Source organism: Orcinus orca, chromosome 1 (genome assembly GCF_937001465.1).
Source record: "Orcinus orca chromosome 1, mOrcOrc1.1, whole genome shotgun sequence".
Classification (NCBI taxonomy): Eukaryota; Metazoa; Chordata; class Mammalia; order Artiodactyla; family Delphinidae; genus Orcinus; species Orcinus orca.
The window spans coordinates 98,505,459-98,529,573 of record NC_064559.1 but is presented as its reverse complement, the minus strand read 5'-3'; the positions used below and the strand labels follow the sequence as shown (position 1 = coordinate 98,529,573).

General features: G+C 47.9%; 1 protein-coding gene and 1 long non-coding RNA gene across 7 annotated transcripts; one reads left to right on the top strand and one right to left on the bottom strand.

The window, feature by feature from the left end:
- The first annotated feature begins 984 nt into the window (after positions 1 to 984).
- LOC117198360 (uncharacterized) lies at positions 985 to 6,429 on the top strand. The gene is made up of 5 exons (XR_007470232.1): positions 985 to 1,098; positions 1,232 to 1,420; positions 4,464 to 4,569; positions 5,100 to 5,383; positions 6,050 to 6,429. It is a non-coding gene; the product is annotated as an uncharacterized LOC117198360 (long non-coding RNA).
- Positions 6,430 to 7,277: 848 nt separating this feature from the next.
- On the bottom strand, positions 7,278 to 23,787 carry LOC105748826 (SLAM family member 9-like). 6 transcript variants are annotated; one of them, XM_049694567.1, is made up of 6 exons: positions 23,508 to 23,780; positions 22,214 to 22,327; positions 17,939 to 18,319; positions 16,486 to 16,782; positions 13,556 to 13,984; positions 7,278 to 13,273 (listed from the first exon to the last, which is right to left on the bottom strand). In XM_049694567.1, the coding sequence occupies exons 1-5, from the start codon at positions 23,515 to 23,517 to the stop codon at positions 13,821 to 13,823; spliced, it is 966 nt and encodes a 321-aa protein (XP_049550524.1). In that variant the 5' UTR covers positions 23,518 to 23,780; the 3' UTR covers positions 7,278 to 13,273; positions 13,556 to 13,820. The 6 variants fall into 6 exon arrangements, with proteins under 6 accessions (XP_049550524.1, XP_049550526.1, XP_049550519.1 ...); XM_049694569.1 differs by having other exon boundaries at positions 7,278 to 11,365; XM_049694562.1 differs by lacking the exons at positions 7,278 to 13,273; positions 13,556 to 13,984 and adding an exon at positions 22,621 to 22,748 and having other exon boundaries at positions 14,550 to 16,782; positions 23,508 to 23,784.
- Between the last annotated feature and the right edge of the window lie 328 nt (positions 23,788 to 24,115).

Below are 24,115 nucleotides of genomic sequence, written 5' to 3'. Positions count from 1 at the left end.
AGTAAAGCTGGAGGGGGCAAGTCAAACATCAAAAATGGAGTCAGACTCTCTATTACAGGGAAGGTTAAAACCCCCTGCCCTTTCTTAGCCCAAAGAAGGCTCTGGCTGCTCCTTGGTATGAGCTCTGACAGAAAATCTTCAGCTAAAAGTCATGTATGTAGCCTTCCTGAGTCATGTAAATGCAGCTAAATGCAGCGTCAACAGGGTCCTTCAAGGCTTAGAAAGACTAATCAGAAAGGTACTTTACTCCTGCTTGAGAAAAGGCAAAAGTTAGTTGCTGAGAGGTGGGACAAAGTCTTGGTCTATGGTGGTGGGCACACGAGTGGGTCCTGCTCAGCCTCCATGGTTGTGCCACGCCCGGGGAAGTGGCCCTGCGTGGACCAGAAAGTGATTTCTCAGAGCTCTGGTAATAGCTGTAGTAGTGACTTCTTAGGGAGTTGCCAGTGAGCGTGTCCAAGGAGTTGGCTTTTTCCCGCTGTAGGGAAGGGCTCTGGAGCAGCTGCACGGGGACCTCAGCTTTCACCGCCATGCCCAGGCCTTGGCCTTCAGGGATAGCCTTGTCACCCTTACCCTCCACCATAGACTGCAAGAAATTCATGAGCACCTTCAGACCACCTTTGCTGCTTCACCTCCCTACTCTTTGTCCTTAGAAGAGAGACCTAGACTCCTAAACCACGTGACTCCGTGGGGTTGCTGTAACACTGCCCACCACAGCCAGAACCTCTTCTGCCTCAAGCCTACTGCTCTCCCACGTCTGCCATGGGCCAAGGGCTGGGGAGCAGTGAGGGCAGAAAGAGCTCTCACTTGGAGGGCGCTGGCCAGACTTACGTGGGAGAGAGGGCACTTCCTGGGTGTGACTCTTGGAAAGGGCAACTGCTACTCATGACTCAAGAGTCACTCATGGCTGCAACAGAACTTGTAACCTAATCTGGCTTCTGCACGCCAGAAAGATTCCCTCAGCAGACAGAACATCCCACCTCAGTCAACACATACAACTGGGACAGGCTAGCTTTAATTCCTCTTCCTCGAGACAGTAGTGACCTTAATATACTCAGGATCCCGTGGATACATAATGGAGGGAGCTGGAGCTCAGAGAGGGTAAGTGTGGACTTCTGTGCCCTCCTGTTACTGATATGTGAGCGCCGGGGCCTTGGACCAGCTGAGCCATTTGTGTCATGACTAGTTTGGAGGGACCATTCCCATTCAGCTAATCTCATCCATTTCTTCTCAGTCTATCTCCATGGACCCATGTCAGGGTGTACAGCTTTTACTGAGGGCATGCTCTGCCTGGCAGCATGATGAAAGTACTGATAAAACTGTCTCCTGGACTGGACAAGCAGCAGGAAGTTGTGGGATGTGGACAAGAACAGACATAAGGAAGAGCCTTGAATTTGGAAGGAGGCTGACCTGGATAGCTCAGGTACAAATGGGCACTATGCTGACCCCACTGATGTAGGTCCTGAAGGTGACCCCTTCAGATCATATCGAGGGGAGCTGAAGGGACGGGGATGCTTCAGTCTGAGGAAGCAGTCCACAAGACACCTCCCTCATGAAGTCTTTCCTGATTGCACCAGCCAGAAGTGACCTCTCCCTCCTCTGAACTTCATTTTATCTTTTTTTTCTACATAAAGTTTTCGGGCATTTTAGCCTCGTGATGACACAGCTCCATATTGGGTCTCTACCCATCAATGTGAATGTGATTCCCTAGGGCATGGTTCCCTAGAATCTTTTGAACTTTAGGTCTAGAGACGTTTCAGCTCTAAATTTTTAAACCCAACTGTACTGACAGTTCCCTTTGTGTATCTCAAGTCATCTCACGCTCAATAGGTTCAACATTGAGCACCTAAGCCTGGTCTTCCTTGAGTGTCTCCCACCCTATAGTCAATGATGCATCCATGCTATCATCCTTGACATCTTTTTCTACCTCAAGTCCATAGCCAACCCATCAGTGAGTCTTGCCAATTTTATTTTTTAAATATCTCTTAATGACATTAGATTTACAAATATCTTTTACCTATTTATTTGCTCAAGATTTCTTCTTTTTCCCACTCCCTTATGTCTGTTATTTCTTCAAAGTGTTTATTTTTGCATTATAGGCTTGATTCCTTCCTTAATCCTTTTGAGCAGTTAGTCCACACATGTACCCTGATGTGGAAGTCTCCCCATGAATCAGTTTAGTATTTGCCCCAGCTTGGGTCTTTATAAGCGCCACCTGTTTTTAAGATAGCTTCTGGGCTCTGATTTCTAGCATGTAGTTAGAATTCACATCCACACCCACACACAATGAAGGCTTGGATTCCAATTTCTCACATCCCTCTCATGGAACAGGGCAGGTTGCAACCTCCATGCTGGTTTCCCATGACAGAAGACAGACATTTTCTTACCCTAATTCACCCAGCCTCTTATCTTTTTGCAGCATCCCTACAAGCTCAAGGCCACGCTTACACTTCACCCCCACTTACAGACGTGTAACATTGGCCTCTAAGGTATATTTCTGGTTCTGATAACCCACTGGGACACCAGAACTTCAAATTCCACTCAGCTCTTCAACACTGAGTTCCCTTTTGTTTCTGAACTTAAGTGGCATAATTAAAACATTTTAATTACATTTAATCAAGTTTTGTGTGTGGTTAGACTGTAAGGAGGAACTCCTGAGTCAGTTCATGTGCCTTCTCCTCTGGAGGATTCCAAAGTATTTTTTCCACTCCTGTAATCATTGCTCCCACACCCTCCAACACTTGGGGCTGAGACAGCCATGCTCAAGGCAGAGGCCAGAACCCCGCTGAGAATGTGCAAATCCGTGTTCATCTTTTGACTTCCAAAATAGGCAAGAGCCATATTTTATTGACAGAACAAAAGAGATTTGTGTGCTCCCAAACCAAGATTGTAGACTAAGAGAAGCGAGTTCATTTGGCAAGTCACAAACTAAAAAGATGCCAGGTAGGACATGAGGGCGGTTTTATATATCTTTCTGAAATTAAGTAATCATTAAAAATGCATAAAGGGGGCTTCCCTGGTGGTACAGTGGTTAAGAATCCGTCTGCCAATGCAGGGGACACAGGTTTGAGCCCTGGTCCGGGAAGATCCCACATGCCATGGAGCAACTAAGCCCCTGCACCACAACTCCTGAGTCTGTGCTCTAGAGCCCACGAGCCACAACTACTGAGCCCGCGAGCCACAACTGCTGAAGCCTGCATGCCTAGAGCCCGTGCTCCACAACAAGAGAAGCCACCGTGATGAGAAGCCCACGCACCGCAACGAAGAGTAGCCCCTGCTCGCCGCAACTAGAGATAGCCTGCATGCAGCAATGAAGACCCAATGCAGCCAAAAATAAAATAAATAAATTTATTTAAAACAAAATGCATAAAGGATGAGACTGTAATTAAAACGTAAACAGAATGTGACATGCCATTCCCTCGGGGCTCAACAGAAGAGGCTATGTGGCAGGGGTGAGGAACCAGCCAGGTGATAGGAATTCCAGATAAGATGAGCCGGAATGCAAAAGCAGAAGCAGCTTCGGTCCTACTTCCTTCTTCTTTGGGAGGGTAGTACCGCCTCCTAGGGAGTCATGTTTAGTAAACTGGGCCATGTGTGTTTGTGTGTTTGGGCTTTAAAGGGCCTCGAGAAGTGCTACAAGTTCCCCTTAGCTTGTGTTCCATGTTGGGGAGGTTCAGACGTTCTCGTGGGCTCCTATAGGGGACATGAGGTGCTGAGAGGGGCCATGGGCCAGAAGGTGCCTGAGTTCAGAAATAAGAAAGGTCAGAGTGCAGCGACCTCACTACAGAGGAGGCCGTGGCAGGGACCAAGGACGTCACCAGTGTCGCCCACACTAGCCCAAGACAAGCAGGAACAGACACATCAGCAGCAGATGCAGCAGAAGGTAGAGAGTGAGACCAAAAGACCAGGGCAGATTTCCTTGGCAAAGGCCCACAAGGATCACAGAGAACAGCAAAATAAACTGAGCTCTCTTCCCCACTCTACAGGGACAGGGAGTGAAGAAGGAGCAGTAGGGAAGATGGAAGTTGGAGGCAACAGGAAGGACCTTCCTTGACTCATCCTGTTGTGGAGATCTAGCACTTGGGTTCTCTGGGTATGGTAGCATTTAGGCTACTGGTTCTTTTTCTCACGGGGCATTTTCATAGTTTCCTTGGATACCTCTCCTCTCCCATGCTGGGGATCTCACCCACCCTGTCACAGGTGACACTCTCAGAATGACCACCTATATTTTTCTCTATGGTTGCTGGTTTTGGCTGGTCCATTTCCACATGGACCAGCCAAGATTCTCTTTGTTGGGAATCTGTTGCCTCTCCAGATGCCCTTCTTGTCAAAGTTCTTTTAAGGCCCTACTTCTAGTTGATAAAAATCATGTTCATTTCACTCATCAATGCCTTTGCAATGTCTTCCCTATTGGCAGCCAATATTTTACTACTATAGGCTGTTTCTGAAGCATTTTATCCCTTCAGTTTCTCAGGTATAAGTCAGACACTTGTCCAGTGCATCCCCAAGCTGCAGAGGACACACATCAAGTTCTCAGAATCGTCTCACTGAAGCCCATATCACCATGTTGAGGTGAGAGGTAGGCACCCATCAGGTTAGAAAGGGACTCAAAGCCACACAGCTCTCTCCAAATAAAATCTCTTTCTGCTTATCTCCAAATCCTAAACTTTGTATGTCTTCAGTTTGGGTGAGAGAGGGTTAAGACTCTCAAACCAGTTTTCAGAACCTTCTTTAAAAATTCTACCCATGGGAAGTATTTGCCCAAGAAGTTTCATTATACCCTCTGTGCTATGGAGATTGTGAAGGTTCTGGTAATGCATGTGGAGGGCAAGCAGGTGTGATTTCAGCCGTGTGTGGTGACAGTTGGGGGTACGGGTAGTGAAGAGAGTTGATAGACTGGCTGCCTTCCCTTCTCTAAAACTGAGATTCAGTATCACTTTCTCATTATATAATTTTGCAAACTATTTCACGTCTCTAGGCCTTAGTTTCTTTGGCTGTGAAATGCCCTGCCTTCCCAGCTGACTGCTCAGAAACTACATGATAGTGGGTGAGTAACATGCTCTACAAATACAATAATAAGCTTTTGTTCCCTCCTGCCCCAGAGCCTGTGCCCCTTTCCTAGATCCTGGCCGACTAAGTATCCATCACACCAGGATGGTGCAATGTCACCCTGGAGTGCAGGGCCACAGAGGACCTGAAGGTGACCTGGGTAAGCAAGGGCCTCCCCAGGGAGCTAGAACAGAGGAACACTGGGACCAAGCTCTGAGCCTGCCCCTAAGCCAGACTGACTCCAGCCTCACCTGTGTGGTCAACAACCATGTGGACCAGAAAACTACCACCTTAGACCTTGGGGAACTCTCTTGGGATTAAGAGCGTGCCTGGCAAAGTGAGTGTGCCCACCTCTGCGGACATTCATTTCCCAGGAGATTGGGGGTATGGTAGGTTGGTGCTCATCATTGTCAAGAAGTATGATTCCAACCTCCCCAGCCCTTGGGACAGTACCAGATGAGATGGGAATCAGAGATAATAAAGGTTGGCATATGACCCAGGAAATTATGGGAGGAGGTACGACGGCTGTACCAGGCACTGATGTTTGTCTCTGCTCTGCTCTAAATCCCACTTGAAGGGCCACTGAGTAGACAAGGAATCATATTTGTAATGAGCAAATAAGGAGAGGCAGGTTTTGACTCATGATATTAGAGGAGAGTTTTCTATAGTCAGTCATCCAAAACTGGAATAGATGCTTTGGGGCACAGTGACCTCATGTCACTGGTGGAGTGTAACTACAGGTAAAATCACTTGGTGGGTAGTTATAAAGCTCAGAATGGGGTCAGACTCCCTAATGAGTTTTCTTCCAACATGGACATTCTTAGATTCTAGGAAAACTTCTTGGCAAAATCAGATTATTTTGAGCCCTAAAGTCCCAGTTTCTCCAGAACCATCAGCTGGAGTAGAGTGCCTTCTGTTGAGGTGATACACCACAGGGAGCATGGCCAGCCCAGGATCCATCACCCCGAAGCTTCTCACGCCCTCTCTGTTTCTGACCCAACAGAGACTACAACTCTATTCTTATTTCCATTATTGTGGACGATACTGGCAAAAGCTCTTCTGTTCCTCAGCCTCCTTGGGAAGCTGGAAATGGAGCTCACCAAGGAAAATCTCCAGCAGAAGAAGGGAAATTACAAGTGTCCAAGCAGGCTGGACAACTAGGTTGGGACTTTATTTCCTTTTTCATGCTTTGTCAAGTTTTCTGAATCATAAATGAATGCTTTCTATCTTCTGCCAAGTTAAAAAAAAATTTGCTAGCACAAAAATTATCTATTCTTTAAAGATGTGAGGAATTCACATTAGGCTTTGTGAATAGGCTTTGCCTTTTATGTCATCAAAGGAGAAAACACTTATGTAAGTTTTATAATATTTTCTATGTTCATTTTTAAAGTTTATATACACATGTAGATCAATTTTATCAAATCATATTTTTCTAGAAATTGTCCATTTCATAAAGATTTAAAATGGAATAGACATTAATTATGCACTATATTCTCTTAAGTGTTTTTCTTGTTATTATTGTTGTTTGGCTGTTTTAAATATGAGAGGATCTTGCTGAAAGGGTAAGTGATAAATTAGGTGATGTTTCCAGCCCTGAGAGCCACAGAATTCCATTAACCAGTTTATAGCTTTTCTTTTTTAGTCTATTTGCAAAAGCTATTTGGTGGCTCACCTGGTGGCAGGTGGTGTATTGAGGGAGTGTCTTCACCCTCCACATCCTCTACTACAATTTGGAAATGACAGAAATAAGGGTAGATGTTTTGGAGGGATTTTTTTTTTACTTTTGGAGATTAAATAAAACACTATATATCTGGATCACGGGAGAGATATAGTAATTCCAGTTGAGATCAAGGCAAGTCTTAATCTCACATATGCACGTGACCAAAGAAAGAATGTCAATCAGAAGGATGGTTAATAAGAAATGCGGCGTAAAGGGAGATGAGTGACAGAGGCAAAGGAAGTGCTCCAACAGGCTGGCAGGAGAATCCCATGCCCCGGGCAGGTAAGTCCTACCACGGATATGGAGAGCTCAGATGAGAAGGCCACTGGGATCCATTCCGGCAGCATCTGCTTACCTGCCCTGACTCAGGGCTTCCCATGTGGTCCAGTGGTAACTCGGCTTCCAATGTGGCCTATCTTTGGGAAGAGGATGCCCTGGTCAAGCTAACAGGGATATCTAGCCCAGTTAGCAAGTGTACTTCTCACTGTAAATTAATAAATAAGCATTCTGGTTTTGTTTACCAGTGTCTTTTAACATTTATTATCAAGATTTTGCATCCCCAGGCAAAAGGGCAATGGATGAAATGGAGATTCTGGGTTTTGGCTAAGAATCTACATGTCAGACTCTGAACACATGGTGAACACATCAAAGTACAGTTGACCCTTGAACCAGATGAGTTTGAACTGCGCAGGTCCACATATATGCTGATTTTCTTCAACAGACGTGTACAACAGTACTGTATGATCCATGGATGTTTGAACCCGTGGAGGTGGAACTATGAATACAGGGGGCTGATTGTAAAGTTATATGTGAATTTTTGACTGCTCAGGGGGTGGGAACCCCCTACGTTGTTCAAGAGTCAACTGTAATGCCAAACTGTAGGGCTTTGCCATTCACTCATTCCTTCACTCAATCAACATTTACTGGACTACATAACATACTAGCACACACTGAGAAACAACTTGGAAGACAAATTCGCAGCCTTTCTTTGCCATGTGCGTTCCCATTTGGATTTTATGAAGAGTTCATGTAGGCCCAAGGTTTCAGTTCTCAAGCCTGATCATGAATCAGAATCATCTATTGAGTTTTAAAAAAATATAGATGGTGCCCAGTTTCAGGATAGAGTCCAAGTATCTGTTCCTGAAAGCTCTCCAGTTGATCTAATAAACAGCCCAGATTGTAAGCCATTCACGGGGAGTATCCATTTGGATCAATCAGACCAATTTGCCTGTACTATATAGACAGATCTACACATATTTGGGGTTATTTCAATAAAGATCCTGAAGGCATCAATCAATACAAAAGAAAGTGAAAAATAAGCATAAGTACGTTAACTGGTTTAGATGATAAACTTCCTGTTGGTGTATATGTGGCTTTATCTATCTGAAGCACAGCTCTGATCATGTCACTGTCCTGCTAAAAATTTTTAATAGGTAATTTTTTTGATTAGTGTTATAAAGAAACTGATGATACAGAAAAAGAGACCGCAGAAGATAACCATTGTTAACTTCTTAACCTACTAGCTTTTAGACTATTTTATGCCCACATAAACATATTTATATATATTTACAATATAGGATAACACTATGCATGTTCCATAACTCATTTAATATTTCATGGGCAACTTTCCATTCAAATATATAAAGATGTAATTTGTAACTTATTCTCCTTATTACACAAATAAGGAGAGAGTATACTTTATTTAATTGGTATACAGTGGTCAAGAACTTTAGAATCCAACTCCAAGATTTCAATTCCAGCTCTGCCACCTATTAGTTATGTGACCTTGAGTAAGTTCATTAATTTATCAGTGTTGCAGTTTCCTGGGAATAATAATGGTATTTGCATAATAGGAATGCAGTTTATACTTTGAGGCCTCAATACCCACCTGTCTTTAAACTACAGCCCAGAATAAATGTACCCTGTCACACAGCCTTGTGAAAGTACTATGGAGAAAAATAGACCATGGAGGAGAGAGGAGAGTACCAGGAAGTGTTTGCGGTTTTATATAGGGAGGTCAGGGTGGGTCTTACTGAAGAGTTAACATCTGTACAGAGACCTGAAGGAGGTGAGGGGATGAGACATGTGGATATCTAGAGGGAGAGAATTCTAGAGAGCAAAGGCCTTGAGGAAGGAGCATGCATGTAGTATTGAAGGAATGGCAAGGAGCCCAGTGTCCTAGAGGGGATTAGGAAGGAGGGGAGCATGGGAGATGAGGTCAGCTGATACAGGGCCTTCCAGATAAAGTGGGCCCATGGGGTAGTTCTGAGCTAACGAGTAATGTGACGCAACTAAGGTTCTGAAAAGATAAATCTGGGTGATATTATGAAAATAGACATTAAAGGATTAAAGACAAAAGTAGGAGACTCGGAGGCTACTGCAGTAATCCAGGTGAGAAATGATGACCCTATTGGACTAGGGAGGTGGTGAGAAGTATTTTATTATAAGTATAATTTTTTCATATAGGTATATGAAAATAAGTATTTGAATATATATAGAATGAAAAGATATCAGTATTTTCTAAGAGAGATAGAGGGTGGGGTGTGAGAAAAATAATGAAGTCAAGGATGACACCAAGGTTTTGTGGCCAGAAAAAAATGGAAGGATTGAGGTGACATTTGGAGGGATCAGAAATTGTATAGGAAGCATGTTTGGGGAGTTTGAATTTAGATATGTCAAGATGGAGATGCTTGTTATACACGCAAGTGGAGATGTCAAGTAAACAGTTGGATATTTACAATGTGCAGTCCAGGGGAGGGATCATATCTTTAAGTCCCTTTTGCCACATAAGGTCATGTAGTCATGGGATTACTGCATGGCCATAACATCAAAAAGAAATGAGTGTAGACAGTGAAGAGATGTGGTCTGGGTGGTCTGGGTATGAACCCTGGGTTATTCCAAAATTTAGAAGCTGGAGATATCGGAAAGATACTGATAAAGGAAATTAAGGAGCAACCACCCAGTAGGAGGAAAATAATGTGAATAATGAATGCAAAGTGAAAACAGTGTTTCCAGAAAATATAGGTCCACTGCGGCTGAGAAGTTATGGGAAATGAGGATTGAGAATTGACCACTGGATTTAACAACATGAAGTTCCCTGGTGACTGGACAAAAGCAGACTCAACAAAGAGGTAGGGGCAATGGATGACAAGAGACAATTCAAGAGAGAAAGAAATTTCTTCAAATAAAGTATACAAATGGTCAATATGCTCATGAAAACATGTTCATCATGAATCATTTGAGACATGCAATTCATAACCACAATGAGATACCACTTCACCAGCACTAGGATGGCAACAATCAAAAAATAACAAGAGTTGGAGATGAAGTGGAGAAATTCTCATACATTGCTGGTGGAAATGTAAAAATGGTGCAGCTGCAGGTGTAAGATGGGAATGAAAGAATAAGAGGAGAATGGAGTACAAGAAGCTTTATGAAGGATAACCCAATGGAAGACGGTAACTTGTTGGATGTCTGGGATGATAGAGAGAAAGGAATCACAGTGTGTGAAATTATTATCCCCTGATATGCCTACATCACTTACACTTGGGAGAACTTCTGTAGGGTACTTAACATCTCTGGATTTTAATTTTCCATTTGTACATTGAGAATACCTGCCTCACATAATTGTTGAATGAAGTTATGAATAACAATGGAAAAGGAAGTTGGCTTGAGAATAGGGATGCTGAAATCCACAATACACATTGAATGAGAGGAAGTAACTCCCACAAGACCCAAGAGGAAGAAGCATCTCTGCTTTTTTTTGCAATACGTGGGCCTCTCTTGTGGCCTCTTCCGTTGCGGAGCACAGGTTCCGGACGCGCAGGCTCAGTGGCCATGGCTCACAGACCCAGCTGCTCTGCAGCATGTGGGATCCTTCTGGACCGGGGCACGAACACGTGTCCCCTGCATCAGCAGGTGGACTCTCAACCACTGTGCCACCAGGGAAGCCCCAAAGCATCTCTGCTTTGAATGTCTCATCTGAGCCAGAGGGCAGGGTCTCTCAGTCCATGTCTCCCACCCATATCTCCTACCCCACTGTCCACTTAAGGGACAATTCCTCTTTCAACCACCAACTGCTCCATCCATCATCAGGATGAACTCATTCCAAGTTGGGGCACCTGAGTCAGAAGACCGGGATCCTTGGAAGAGGAACAAATGGAGGATATTCTCCTCTGAATACTCCAGGATTACAAGGTCTTCAGTGACCATGTGGCAAAGGATAAGATATGAATGCTGGAATTGTCCAGTGTTGGATTTAAGGCTTTGCTCTGCCACCAACTATTTTGGGACATTGGTTACTTGTCCTGCAAAATGGGGATAAGTAATACCTACCCTAGAGAGTTCTTATAAGAGTAAGAAGAAATGATATTTATAAAATGCCTGGGACAAAACCTGGTTCATGATAGGCTTGGAAAGTCAAGTTCCCTTCCTCTTTCATTTTTTTTCCTCTTCTGCTTTAGGTGGGGGGGAGGGGTCAATGGGTGGTCACATCTTACAGTGCTTCTGGACTGATGGGCACTGATACCCAGCCATGACCGGTCACCTGGGATGCCAGTGAGAGATGTCATCTTTTTCCTTCTCAGCCTTCTGTTCAGCCTGAGCAGAAAGAGGTTAGAAAGAGCCTTATTATGGCAACTCTGCTCCTCTCTTATTCATGCACCATCTAGCAGGATCCTAGATTAACGCTCAGTCCTTTAGCTCAGAACTTGGCTTTCTGAGGTCAGAAGTGAAGCAGCTGAGCTTACTGAGCTGGGAGGGGAACCAAGAGACCCAGGAATCTAGGCCAGCAGACAAAGAACCACAGATCATAGTATCAGAGTGAATCCATCTCTGATTCAAGAGCTGGGACTCAAGGCAGAAGGCGGAGGCTTTGAGGAGGTGAGGACCCCCAGGGAGAGGAGAAGCTTCCCACAATACAGTGCAGGCTACATTAGGTCCTCAGGCAACGTGAAGCTGGATGTGGGTTGGGGAAACCAGGCAGTGTCATTGGAGTTCATCATGTCCTCTTTGCTTCCTTGTGGAGTCACTACCAGAAAGACCTTCAGCAGCCTCTGTGCTCTGGGTCTTGTCTGCTCCCAACTCTCTGTGGGAGTTGGGAGTAAGGGTAGCTCAGACACTTCACAGAGAGTGGTGCTTGTCTCCTTGGCACCGGCCCCCTAAAGCCCCAACGCCCTCCTGAGGGAGCCCCAGGTGAGGCTAGCAGGGAAGACTCATGACCAACCCAAAGCAAACCTACGGCAGGGGCCTTGATTATGTCCAAGTTGTCTGAAAAGGACAGATGTGGGAGAAGAGACTATTTTCAAACCTATGGGAACATGTAGAACATGTGACTTGGAAGGGGGTTTTGGGCTGGAATGGTAGGATTCCAACACACAGGGATGGGAGGAAGGGATAGGGAAAGGGAGCCGCCATTTCAGGCAGAGGGATGTGAGTGAGCAAAGAGGAGGCTGACCTAGGATCTGAGGCCAGTGGGGCCGTGGGGTCCTGAGGGTCAGTAGAAGAGGCAGGAGAGGGTTGGCTCAGACCTTCCTACAAGCCTCACCCCTCACCCCTCATAGCAGCCTCATCAAGGGGAGGTGGGAGAGGCACACTGCACTTCCATTCTAATGACCAAGTTCCCCTACCCCAGACAAGGAAGGGCTGAGGCTGCTTTCCTAAGAACACAAGTCCCAACTTGGGTCCCTCTCTGAGAAACAGAAGTCTCAGAAGGTCCAGAAACAGTACAAATTCCTTTTCCCACTCTGCAAGAGGTGGATTTGAGGTCTACGAGCTGAAGCTGAGGTTAGTACTAGTGGTCAGAGAAAAGGGCTGTGGACCAATGTATAATATACACTGGATACTCCCCCAACATACACACAGACACACACACAAACACACCGCTCGACACAAACCTTTTGCCCTATACAGGGTGCAAAGGAAGCCTCAGGCCAGCCCTCTGTGGGATCCCACCTACCCATGCTGCCTCCACGGACCCCCAACTCAGTTTCCAGCATCAAGGTCCTAACCCCTTCCTCTGTGGCGTGGTCAATATCTTCTATGCAGTCCCCATGCCTGGGCTGTGTTCTCAGAAAGACATATACCAGCCACACAGCAGAGGCTGTGGGAATTATCATGTGCAGGAAGGTTCTCTTTGGGAAGCTTCAGGAGGGGAGTGGTCAGGATATGAGTTAATGATGGAAAAAGAGCCCTCATCTTGCAGGGTGAGGATCCTGAGTGGGAAGGCAGCTTGGAGAGGTGACAGGGGATACGACAAGGCCATGTATGCCCAGGGAGTTGAGGGCAGGAGGGTCAGAGTAACACAGACCAGGGCAGCTGGAGCTGGACCAGAGCTGAGAGATGCAGGTGTCTGCAAGGATCAAGCTCCGAGTGGAGGTGCCCTAGGAGTTCCAGTTCTCCTACCTCCTCCAATTAAATTATCTTCATGGCTTCACTTTCTGGCTTATGGACCTCACTGTAGACAGTATTAACAGGCTCCTTTTCTTCTAAATGTTGCTCACCAATACCCTAGGAATGCAAGACAGAGAGTTCCTAGAACAGCTGAGAGAGGCCCCAGAGGGACCCACATGGAACCAATGCTGCTGACATGAGTTGCATGTGAATTCCCCCAAAGCGCCCAGCACTGCACTGGCCCCAGTTATAAATTTTCTCAGTAAATACCACTGACCACCTGGAAAGAGTTAAAGAGATAGCGGGGCCAGGAAAGGCAGATGACTGGGTTGACAGGCCCAGACCCAGGTGAGGACGGACCCAGGAGAGCCCAGACTGGGCACAGCTCCCAGCTCTCACCTTGCGTGTGCCCTTTCGAGACTCCTGCTGGCTCAGCTCTGCGTACTGGATGCCACTATCATTGTCCCTCTGGTCCTCCTGCAGTTCTGTACCTGAGTCATACACAGAGTGGAGCTTGAACCTGGGCCTTGAAAACCCTTACGCTCCCCCGCTGTTATGAACCCCAAGGCCAAGGCCACACCCACCATTCCCTCTGCAGAGAGATTCCTTGAGCAGCAACATGCAGAAGGAAAGGAGCCAAGGGTCCAGTGGGGGAGGGTAGGTATCAGGGCAGGAGGGAGAAGTGCAACCTGCCTCTTCCAGTCTCCATTTTCTTCTTCTTCCCACGTGTCTTCCAAAGGTACAGTCCTCCTCCAAGGATCAACAGCACAGCCACGACAGCCCCTAGGATGCCTGGCAGGGGGTCAGCAATGACCTGTCCTTGTGAATCTGTTTCCCTCACACAGAGAGAATGAAGAAAGTTAAGGCAAGACAGAACCTAAAATACCCATTGCCAAGGGGAGATAGAGAGAGAGCAGGTGAAGAGCTCTGAAGGATCCAGGTTCAGAAGCTGAAGAGGGTGGAGCATGTCAGGTTCATCCATTCAACCAGGTCCTGAGCTCCTGCTTGGTGCCAGGGGTACTGCGATGAGCAAGATGGGGTCACCCAGGGGGGAAGACTGAGAAAATACCAAAGTCTGCCAGCCAGAGGGACTGCAGTGCAATAGAGGTTTACACCTTGTACACATGTCTTCAGGGAGGGCCTCCCAGAGGAGGTGATGCGTAAACTGAGTCTTGAGGGAGGAATAGGAGTTAACTAGATATTCAGCATGGGCACAGAATTCCAGGAAGGAGGGGCACCACATTTGAGGAATGACTGTGCCAAATCGCCAGCCCTGGGAGCTGCCATCATCCCACTGCAGCAGGGAGGAGCCAGGTGAGGAGGATCAGAGGGAGAAGAGTCTCTTTCCAGAGGTGTTTTTTTTTTTTGCGGTACGCGGGCCTCTCACTGTTGTGGCCTCTCCCGTTGTGGAGCACAGGCTCCGGACGTGCAGGCTCAGTGGCCACGGCTCACGGGCCCAGCCGCTCCGTGGCACGTGGGATCTTCCCGGACTGGGGCACGAACCCGTGTCCCCTGCATCGGCAGGCGGACTCCCAACAGCTGCGCCACCAGGGAAGCCCTCCAGAGGGTTTTGTGGGTCATGCTGAGCACTGAACTTTATCTGAGACTCCAGGATGGGGCTGAGGGGAGGGTAATGTGGGATTTTAAGTGATGCTGACACATCAGTTCCTCCCAGCAGCTCATGGGGGATGGGTGAGAGGGGCAAGACTACACTCAGGATACCGGCTCACTCATTCATTCAATGAAATCCTGAACTGTGAGCAAACAGTGCCAGGAGCTTTGCTTGGTACATGAATTCAAAGGAGAACAAGACATGACCTCTGCCCTCAAGGTGTTCCAGGCTACAGCGGAGACAAACCCATAAACAGCATTGCTATTTAGTGTGGGGTGGCTACGGACTGCTCCTTAAAGGGGATGATGCTTGAGGGCAGGACAGTTATAGCACCTGCAGGGCCCTGTGCCACATGAGATTGAGACACCCTTGTTCAAACTTTATTAATATCAGAACTATAACCAACCACAGGATCCTGTGTTACTGTGCTGGTCGCCTGCCCATGACCTGAGGGAAATCCTTGAACAGGAATAAGCAAGGAAGTGAAGGACTCTTTTTTTTTTTTCTTTTTTGCAGTACGCGGGCCTCTCACTGCTGTGGCCTCTCCCGTTGAGGAGCACAGGCTCCAGACGCGCAGGCTCAGCGGCCATGGCTCACGGGCCCAGCCGCTCTGCGGCATGTGGGATCTTCCCGGACCGGGGCACAAACCCGTGTCCCCTGCATCGGCAGGCGGACTCTCAACCACTGCGCCACCAGGGAAGCCCGGAAGTGAAGGACTCTTGACTTGGGATGGCTGATGGTAGAGGAAACAGCATTTCCAGAGGCTCAGAAGCTTATAATAGCAGAACACATTCAGGAGCTCCAAGCAAACAATTCCGTGCGAAGTGTATGAGGTAAGAAACATGGGCAGAGGAGCATCTGAGCCCTGAATCCTACAGGGAGCCAGTGGGTCATACTCCTACAGATGACACAGATCAATTTCAAAACCCAATTTCTTTTCAAAAGATTACAGTGGACGCACTATGGATAATGGATGAGGTGGGGGAAGCACTGGAAAGCTATTGCCCTGGACCAGCTCTGACACTGCACTACAGCGTATGGGAAGGAAAGAGATGCCCAGCAGGCAGGCAGATAGGCACAGGCAGCAGGGAGTACGGGTCAGGGGAGGTGTGGGCCCTCAGGGAAATACATCTCTAGGGAACACCTCTGCGGGCTGCAGCCCTAGTTCTCCTCACCTCCCCCATCCCACCCCTGCTTTCCCTCCAGGACCAGCTGGGACTGGGAGCTGCTCATCTGGAGCTGGGTGGACAAGATTTGCATCAAAAACAAATCCCTGAGCTTCCCTGGTGGCGCGGTGGTTGAGAGTCCGCCTGCCGACGCAGGGGACACGGGTTCGTGCCCCGGTCCGGGAAGATCTCACATGCCGCAGAGCGGCTGGGCCCGTGAGCCATGGCCGCTGAGCCTGCACGTCCGGAGCCTGTGCTCCGCAACGGGAGAGGCCGCAACAGTGAGAGGCCCGCGTACCACACACAAAAAAACCCCCAAAACACAGAAAAACAAATCCCTTGTTTCTTAGGGGAAAAAAGAGGGGGTGGAGAGGCGGGCATGGATGTGACAATTAAAAGCAGAGATGAGTTTTCTGTACCTCCCAGACTCCTGTATGGGGTGACCCGATGGAAAGTGGTGCTCATAACATAGTGGGGAGAAAAGCCCAGAACCCTCACGCCAGTGCAGCTGAGCTCCGAGAATGCCCCTCCCCTCTGGCAGGTACACTCACCATGGACACAGACTTCCCCAAGGTCTAAGGTGGCAGTTTTCTGGTCCACCTGGTTGCTGACCACACAGGTGAAGCTGGCACTGGGCTGCCTCAGGGGCAGGTTCACAGGCAGGGTCCAGGAGTTGGGGGCTGGTCCCAGTGTCACGCTCTGCTCCAGCTCCCTGGGGAGGCCCTTGCTCTGCCAGGTCACCTTCAGGTCCTCTGTGGCACCTGAGGCTCTGCACTCCAGGGTGACATTGCACCAGCCTGGTGTGATGGACAGTAACTTGAACAGGATCTGGGGAAGGGGCACCGGCTCTAGGGTAAGACGGACAAAAGAATGGAGCCTCACATGAGTGGAGAACAATACAGTCTGCACATTCTCATCCATCATCTCATTGAAACCCTGGCATCCTCCCTTTAATGATGGTGAATGCATTTTACAAGTAAAACACAATTTGCTCAATACTTACTACATAGCAAGTGACAATAAAGAAGGGAGACACTGAGTTAAGCCCTATGATATTTCACTAGATTGAGCAAGCCTTAAAAATCTCCAACAAGAAAATAAAACCTGGATACCACCTACCCAAGGCACATTATTTCTAAGAAAATGGGGTTTCCTGTGGAAGGGGAAGAAGTCTGGGACAGAAAGGCTAGTCCCAGATCAGGACTTGCCCTCTTCTGCTCAGATAATGCCTGGGTTTGCATAGCCCGTAGAGAAGGAGGACATCTGGCCAGCAATGGGAGCCCAGAGAAAGGCCCTGTGCTCCCAACAGTGGAGACATTTGCGGGAGATGCGGTGGTAGCAACTAGAATTAAGGTTGCTTATCAGTTGACTTTAAAATAAGGAGATTGTTCTGATTACCTGGATAGGACCAATGTAATCACAAGCGTCCCTGAACGTGGAAGAAGGAAGAAGAGGAAGGAGGTTAGAGGGGTAAGAATGTGAGAAGAATTGGTCCCACTATGGCCAGGTAATGTAAGCAACCACTAGAAGGTAGAAAAGACAAATAAATGAATCTCCTGGAAACTCTAGAAAGGAACACAGCCCTGCCAGCACCTCGACATGGGCCCAGTGAGACCCGTATTTGACTTCTGACCTACAGCACAGTGAGATCTTAAATTTGTGTTTTATGAAGCATCTAAATTATAGCAATTTGTTCTAGCAGCAGGAGACAACCAATACACAAATGAAGTAAATCTAGACCTATAAAGTACAACAATTGTTTCGGCAATATCATTTCCCCAAATTTCCATTCTCCTCTCCCAAAATACTGAAGTGGTTTATCCCTGCTGTGAATCTCAGCTCTGCTCACCATTTGCAGTAAACCCACTTACCCTCATTGCAGAGGAGAAAATAGAATCTGAAGGCTGGTGTCTGGAAGGAATCTTGAAAAATGGGACCTGTGTGAAACTCGTAGCACAAAAGAAGGAGGTAAGCCATGGCATGGGGTCAGATGCTCTCACTTACCATAGACGGTAAGGGGGAAAACTTGGTTACGTTCTATTCCTCCAGTGAAGCTGGCTCGAGCCCGGTACAGTCCACTGTCCTCAGAGGTCAGGTTCTCAATCTTCAGGGACAAGATGCTGGGCACATGGACCCTCTGCTGATACTTGTCCTGGAGGCTGACCCAAGTGGGAGCGTCTGCTTCAGCACCGACTCGCAGCAGGACTCTGTAATTTGAGTCAGGGCCAAAGCCCCATGTGACCTCCTCCAGGTGAGCTTCTTGCTTCCTGGTCACGTTAAACGATACAGAACCTCCTCGGACCCTGTGCAGAGGAACATGGACTCCAGAATCCTGAACTCCAGAGCCATGTGTCCCAGAACTCTTGACCCCAGGCCAGCAGACGCCTAGGGCATTGGAAACAGGAAATGTATTTTTTTTTTCAGTAACAATAAAGGAGAAAACCACAAAACCCATCTTTTAAATGAAATTCATCCAATATACTCCCTTGATTCTTAGGAGGAAGCCTAGTAAAATGAATCTGAAGCAATTCTAGAATTAAGTCCTGGCTCTAGTGAATTGTAACCTTGAACAGGTTACTTAAACTTGCTAACCTGCAGTTTCCTCACCTGCTTCATAATGACAGTATAAACTGAATGAGATCATGGATCAAAAGCACCTGGCAGGGGCTTCCCTGGTGGTGCAGTTGTTAAGAATCTGCCTGCCAATGCAGGGGACATGGGTTCGAGCCCTGGTCTGGGAAGATCTCACATGCCGCGGAGCAACTAAGCCCGTGTGCCGCAACTACTGAGCCTGCGCTCTAGAGCCCGTGAGCCACAACTACTGAGTCTGTGTGCCACAACTACTGAAGCCCGCATGCCTAGAGCCCGGGCTCCGCAACAAGAGAAGCCACCGCAATGAGAAGCCCGCGCACCACAAGGAAGAGTAGCCCCCCCTCGCTGCAACTAGAGAAAGCCCACGCGCAGCAACGAAGACCCAACACAGCCAAAAATAAAATAAATAAATTTATTAAAAAAAAAAAGCACCTAGCAGAGTTTCTGTCAAACCAAATTCATAACTGTAGGAGGAGCTTCTTAAGTGTCTCCTCACATTCACATCCTTGTGTAATGCCCTCCCCTAGAGTGTGGGCTGCACCTAGTGACTGGCTTCTAAGGAATGGACCACAGCAGACTTGATGAATGTCACTCAGTGATACTAGGTTATAGGAGACTGTGACTTCCCTCTTGCTCTCTCTCTCCTTCACTCCCTCTCTTGCTCGCTCTGAGAAACCCAGCTGCCGTGTTGTCAGCTGTCCTAAGGAGAGGCCCACATGACAAGGAACCGAGGGAGCCTCTGGCCAACATCCAGGGAGGAACAGGGACCCTCAGTCCAGCAGCCACAGGAACTGCCTCCCATCGGCAATCACATGAGTAGGCTTGGAAGCACATTCTGCCCAGCTGACCCTGAGCTGATGCAGCCCCAGCCAAGACCTTGATTTCAGTCTGGGAGACCCTGAGCCAGAGGACCCAGCTGAACAGCTCCTCCGTTTTGACCCACAGAAACTGTGAGACTGTGCCTGGTGGTGTTTTAGGTACTGAGTTGTGGGGTGACAGGTTACACAGCAGTAGATAGCTAATACAGATATGAAGGCTGCTCTCTTCCCTGTTCCTTCTAGGCAGTGTAGTAGGCAGGACAGGCTAGGCTGTGCTGCATAACAAACAGTTACAATACCTCAGGGTCTTAGAACAAGGGGAGTTTATATCCCCCACCACGGGTTCCATGAGAGAGTGAGAAGGGTGTCCTGTCACACGTGGCAGAGGTTCCACCTCCTTGTGGCTGCACCCGTGGAACCCACAGCATCCTCACAGGCTCCCAGCCCCGCAGCAGGGAGGGGAGACAGGAGAATCACACAGGGGGTTTCACTGCATCTGTCCAGAAGCAGCATGATCCCTGCTCTTGCTTTGTGGCCAGCATTTGTCACAAGGCTCTGGCTAACTGCTAGGGACTAGAACATGAGGGGAAGCATGATCATTTAGTGAGCTCTGCTGTCCCCGCCACCAAGACAGCACTTCCCTAGCCAGGCCCCAAGAGGCCGCATTAGGCCTTCCTTGGTCATTTTCCTGCAGAACTGTGACCAGTAGGCACATTCGCCTCAGGTCCACCTCCTCCAGAGCCCACCCTCCCGCTTCAGACACAGACCGCAGGGACCCAATACCCTCTTTCCTTCCTGGGGACCAAGGTAGGACAGAACAGGACCAGGGAAAGTGTCTTATCCTGAAAAGATGATCAATCTGCTTCTTCCACCAGGTCAGGATCCATCTGCCTGGGTTGGCCTCTGGTTTCCAAGGTCCCAATCCTCTCTCCAATTCAATAAATCCTCATTATTTCAGGCCTGCCTCCCTCCTGCTGTACTTATTCCCATTCCTGGCTCTCAATGGAAGCAGAGAATAGCTCGTGCCAGCGTTCATATGCACAAGTATTTCAGATATTTCTTTGTATTTATTTAATCACTAAGTCACTTAACCAGGCATCTCCTCCAGGTCAGGTCTTAGGGGGGATCTCCCCAGGCCCCTCCTGTCACAGAGAAGGAGGCGCCCCAGGGGGTGAACTTGTCCTGGGTCACACAGGGCGGAGCCACACCTGGAGCCAGGGCTCCTGTCTCCCAGCCCAGTGCTTCTCCCCTGCAGGAGCTGCCCATCACCTCCCCCACTCTGTCCCTGTCCTCCCCAGGAGCTCCCCTGCCAGCACTGCTCTCTCATCACCAGGATCAGAGCAGTTCCTGGAGGGTCATCCTCCAACTTGCCTCTCCTAGGAAAGGGGAAGCAAGTACTTAGAGGGGTTTAGCAGGGCAAGGACTTCTGGCCGGCTGAGAGGGTTAGACAGCAGCCTAACCAGACTCCCCACTTGCTGGAAAGGAGGGAACCAGGGAGAGAAGGGGCTCAGCCTTCAGGCTGCAGGGAGGACCCACCCAGAAGGGAATGGTGAGCCCAGCTGCGAGGAAGATGGAAGAAGATGTAGAAAGAGGAAGGCGGCAAGAGCTGTGATCTACAAAAGATCTAATCCTGAAGAAGAAAATAAAGCCGGGGGGTGTGGTTACAAACAAGACAGAATAAAAGTTTATGTAAATAATATAAAATTTAACACTTACAAATCAACTTAAAATTTTGTCCATTTCCCTCCTCTCTCTCTCCCTCTCTCTCTCTCTCTTATGTAATCTTCCAACCCCAGAGCCTACGGAGAAAACTCTAAATAACAGAACATATTTTCCAGTTATGTAAAATTGAAGAGGAGGCCTACATTTTACTGTAGACATAAATTTAACTTGCTAAAAAAGAGGTCATGTTTTACAAAGCTCATTCTTATTTCAAGACATCTGTTTATAAAAGTTCTCTAATTCATTAAATTTCATATAACTCCTGCAAGTTTATTTAGTGGCTGGGTTACTAAAACAAAAAATTAAAACAATAAAAGCTTTCCAACTTTCTCCAGAATTCATAATTCACTGGGTATTAGTATTTCCTCATTCGTTTTTACTTAATTTCCTTCTACATAATCATATAATCTCCCAGGAAGTCCTGTATGTGATTACGGTGTTGTCCAGTCTTCATTTCATTTTCACTTAACTCCCTATTGTTTCTACTTCCATTTCTCTTCTCCCGAAGTCCACTCCCTTCTGGAGCCCGCATTACCAGTCTACTGTTCCTTCTGTAGTTTCTCCATGTTCTTTCTACAAGTGGGTATACAGAAACCCTTAAATTTTAGAGGCTGCTGTTCCTTTTATCAAAGCAGAATTGCACTGTATTCAACATCTTTCATCTTGCTCAAGAAACCCAGACTAGAGTTGCTTCCTCCATCTCAGACGCAGGGTTCTGGTTGCCCCCCTCCCCCATAGGACAACTGTACAGGCTGCCAGTTCCCCTCTGAGTCCAGACCAGGGGAGCTTCATGCCCCAGCCCTTCCACGCCAAGGAGCGGGTTTCTTTGTCTCCCTCCCTCTTCCCAGGCAGCTCCATGCTCTCCCAGCCTCTCTGTTATTGCACAGAAGCAGCCTCACCTCCCTGGAAATGTTTCCCGTAATGCAGCCAAGGCTGCCTGAGCACAGGGGTCCCAGGCTCGCCACAACCAAAAGGCCATTTTGTTTTTCTGTTCACCCCAGGGCTCTAAACCAAATGCACTGTATTTGCTAAATAATTACAGAGCTGTTTTGTCTTTTTGTTCACCAAAGACTTTAGACGTGGACAGGGGACATTGCCTCCCTGCTCCCCCCAAAGGCCCTCCCTCCCAGCAGCCCGGGCCACTCACTGAGGAGTAGGCTGGTGAATCCCAGGAGCCGGGAGGCCCAGCAGAGATGGGGGTCTTCTGAGCAGGGCCCCATCACAGGCTGCCTGCCCGCCTGTGCAGCTGTGGAAGAAAGGTCTAGGAGGAGGGGCAGGAGAGAAGGGAAGCGTCACTCAGAGGGACACTTAGGCTCTTCCCCACCCCTAGGGCGGGGCTAGCATGATTATGCTCTGGGTTGACAGCCCACCAGCCTGTAGTAAGCCACTCAGATGTTTCCTATTACTATCCCCAGCACTTACAGTAGGACCTCAATAAACAAGTGCAGAATAAATGCATAAACAACTTCACTACTGGAGACGCCCCATCCCTGTGGTCACACCAGCTTGTTCATCTCACACTCCCCACACTAGCACTCACTATAACTCCCTTACCTGTTTCCCTGGGGTTAGGCTGAGCCGCTCATCAGTGTCCGCCTATGGTTGAGCACAGAAGTCATGCTATTTCAGCCAGGGTAGGCTGGGCCTCTGCTGCCTTGGGTGCTGTCTCCTCCGTCTTTACACTGTTTAATGAGTTTGGTTTTCCATAAACTTCAAATGTCAGTTGCTTAAGTAAGAAGCAAAGCTCTTAAGTAAGAACAAAGCTCTTTGGGGGAAGTGTCAACTCCCCATATCACAAATGCAAATATTGGCATTTACTGCTTGCACCCTTCTGGCTTTCCAGCTGCCCCTAGTGTTACTTATTCTCCCTACACACAGGGCAAAGCCAGACCTCACGGTATCTGATAGGCTCTTGTCTGCCTCCTTCCTACCATTTCCCTTTAAGCCTCTGCCAGGCCTGCTCCTGCTATCACAGAGGGGCAGGGATAGATATCTACACACCCCTCCTGGCCACAGCCTCAGCTGCCTCAGACCCACTCCCACCTACTGAGGCTCGGGCTCTGGCCTCTTCTCACCAGACTGAATACCCCACAACATCGGAGAACTCTTGGGCCCACACCGTAGGGGACCAGCACCATGGACCTAACTCCTGGGCAGTGCCTCCTTCTCATCCCCACTGAGACTTCCCCCTCCGCTGCCCCAAGGCTGAGAAGCCCCATGCAGGACTGGCCCCATGACCATGCACTCAACATAGTCATGGCACTGTATATTAAACCCATTTTATGGATGTGAAAACTGAGACCAAGCGAGGCAGTGTAATCTGCAAAAGGTCATACAGTGAATCAAGCATAGGGTCTGGGCTCTCGACAACAAACTCTAGAAAAAAAACCCCAACAACACAGCCACTGTCCCATCCCACTGTGTGGCCTTAAGCAAGTCACCTGAGTCCATTCTGTGCTCCTTAAATTGCTCTGCTGAATCCCAGACAAGAGAATATCCAACGCTGGCTTATTCCCTCCAACCTCCTCTAGTAATGGGGAAATTACTGCAAAAGGTAATGAGTCCTGTGGTCAGAAACTTCTTGTCTGGGCTCAAAATCCAGACAACTCACCCACTGGTCACTCTCAGAGTGATGGGGAACAAGTTTCATATTTTCGCTCTCCCATGTCCTATAAGTCCTCTTGTGTTAGTCCTCTTGTGTTTGGGTCTGTAAACCATCTGCTCAGGATTTGGGGAGGGAGGAGGAGCCTAGAGAGAGGGAAACAGCAATGCAGCTACAGGCCAGGGGCACTGGAAGACAGACAATAAACATTCCATGCCGGTAGGACACCAGGGACGTTTTGGTTTTTTTTTTTTTTGGCTATGCTGTTACATTTTATTTATTTATTTATTTTTTACATCTTTATTAGAGTATAATTGCTTTACAATGGTTTGTTAGTTTCTGCTTTATAACAAAGTGAATCAGTTATACATATACATATGTTCCCATATCCCTTCCTTCTTGCCTCTCCCTCCCTCCCACCCTCCCTATCCCACCCCTCCAGGCGGT

What these genes read in the sequence shown, in the direction of transcription:
- LOC105748826 (XM_049694558.1), bottom strand. An exon ending in ATTCACCAGCCTACTCCTCA is followed by an intron (nt 18,320 to 22,213) that starts GTGAGTGGCCCG and finishes CCAATGCCCTAG; the next exon opens with GCGTCTGCTGGCCTGGGGTC. An exon ending in TTTCCCCCTTACCGTCTATG is followed by an intron (nt 16,783 to 17,938) that starts GTAAGTGAGAGC and finishes GTCTTACCCTAG; the next exon opens with AGCCGGTGCCCCTTCCCCAG.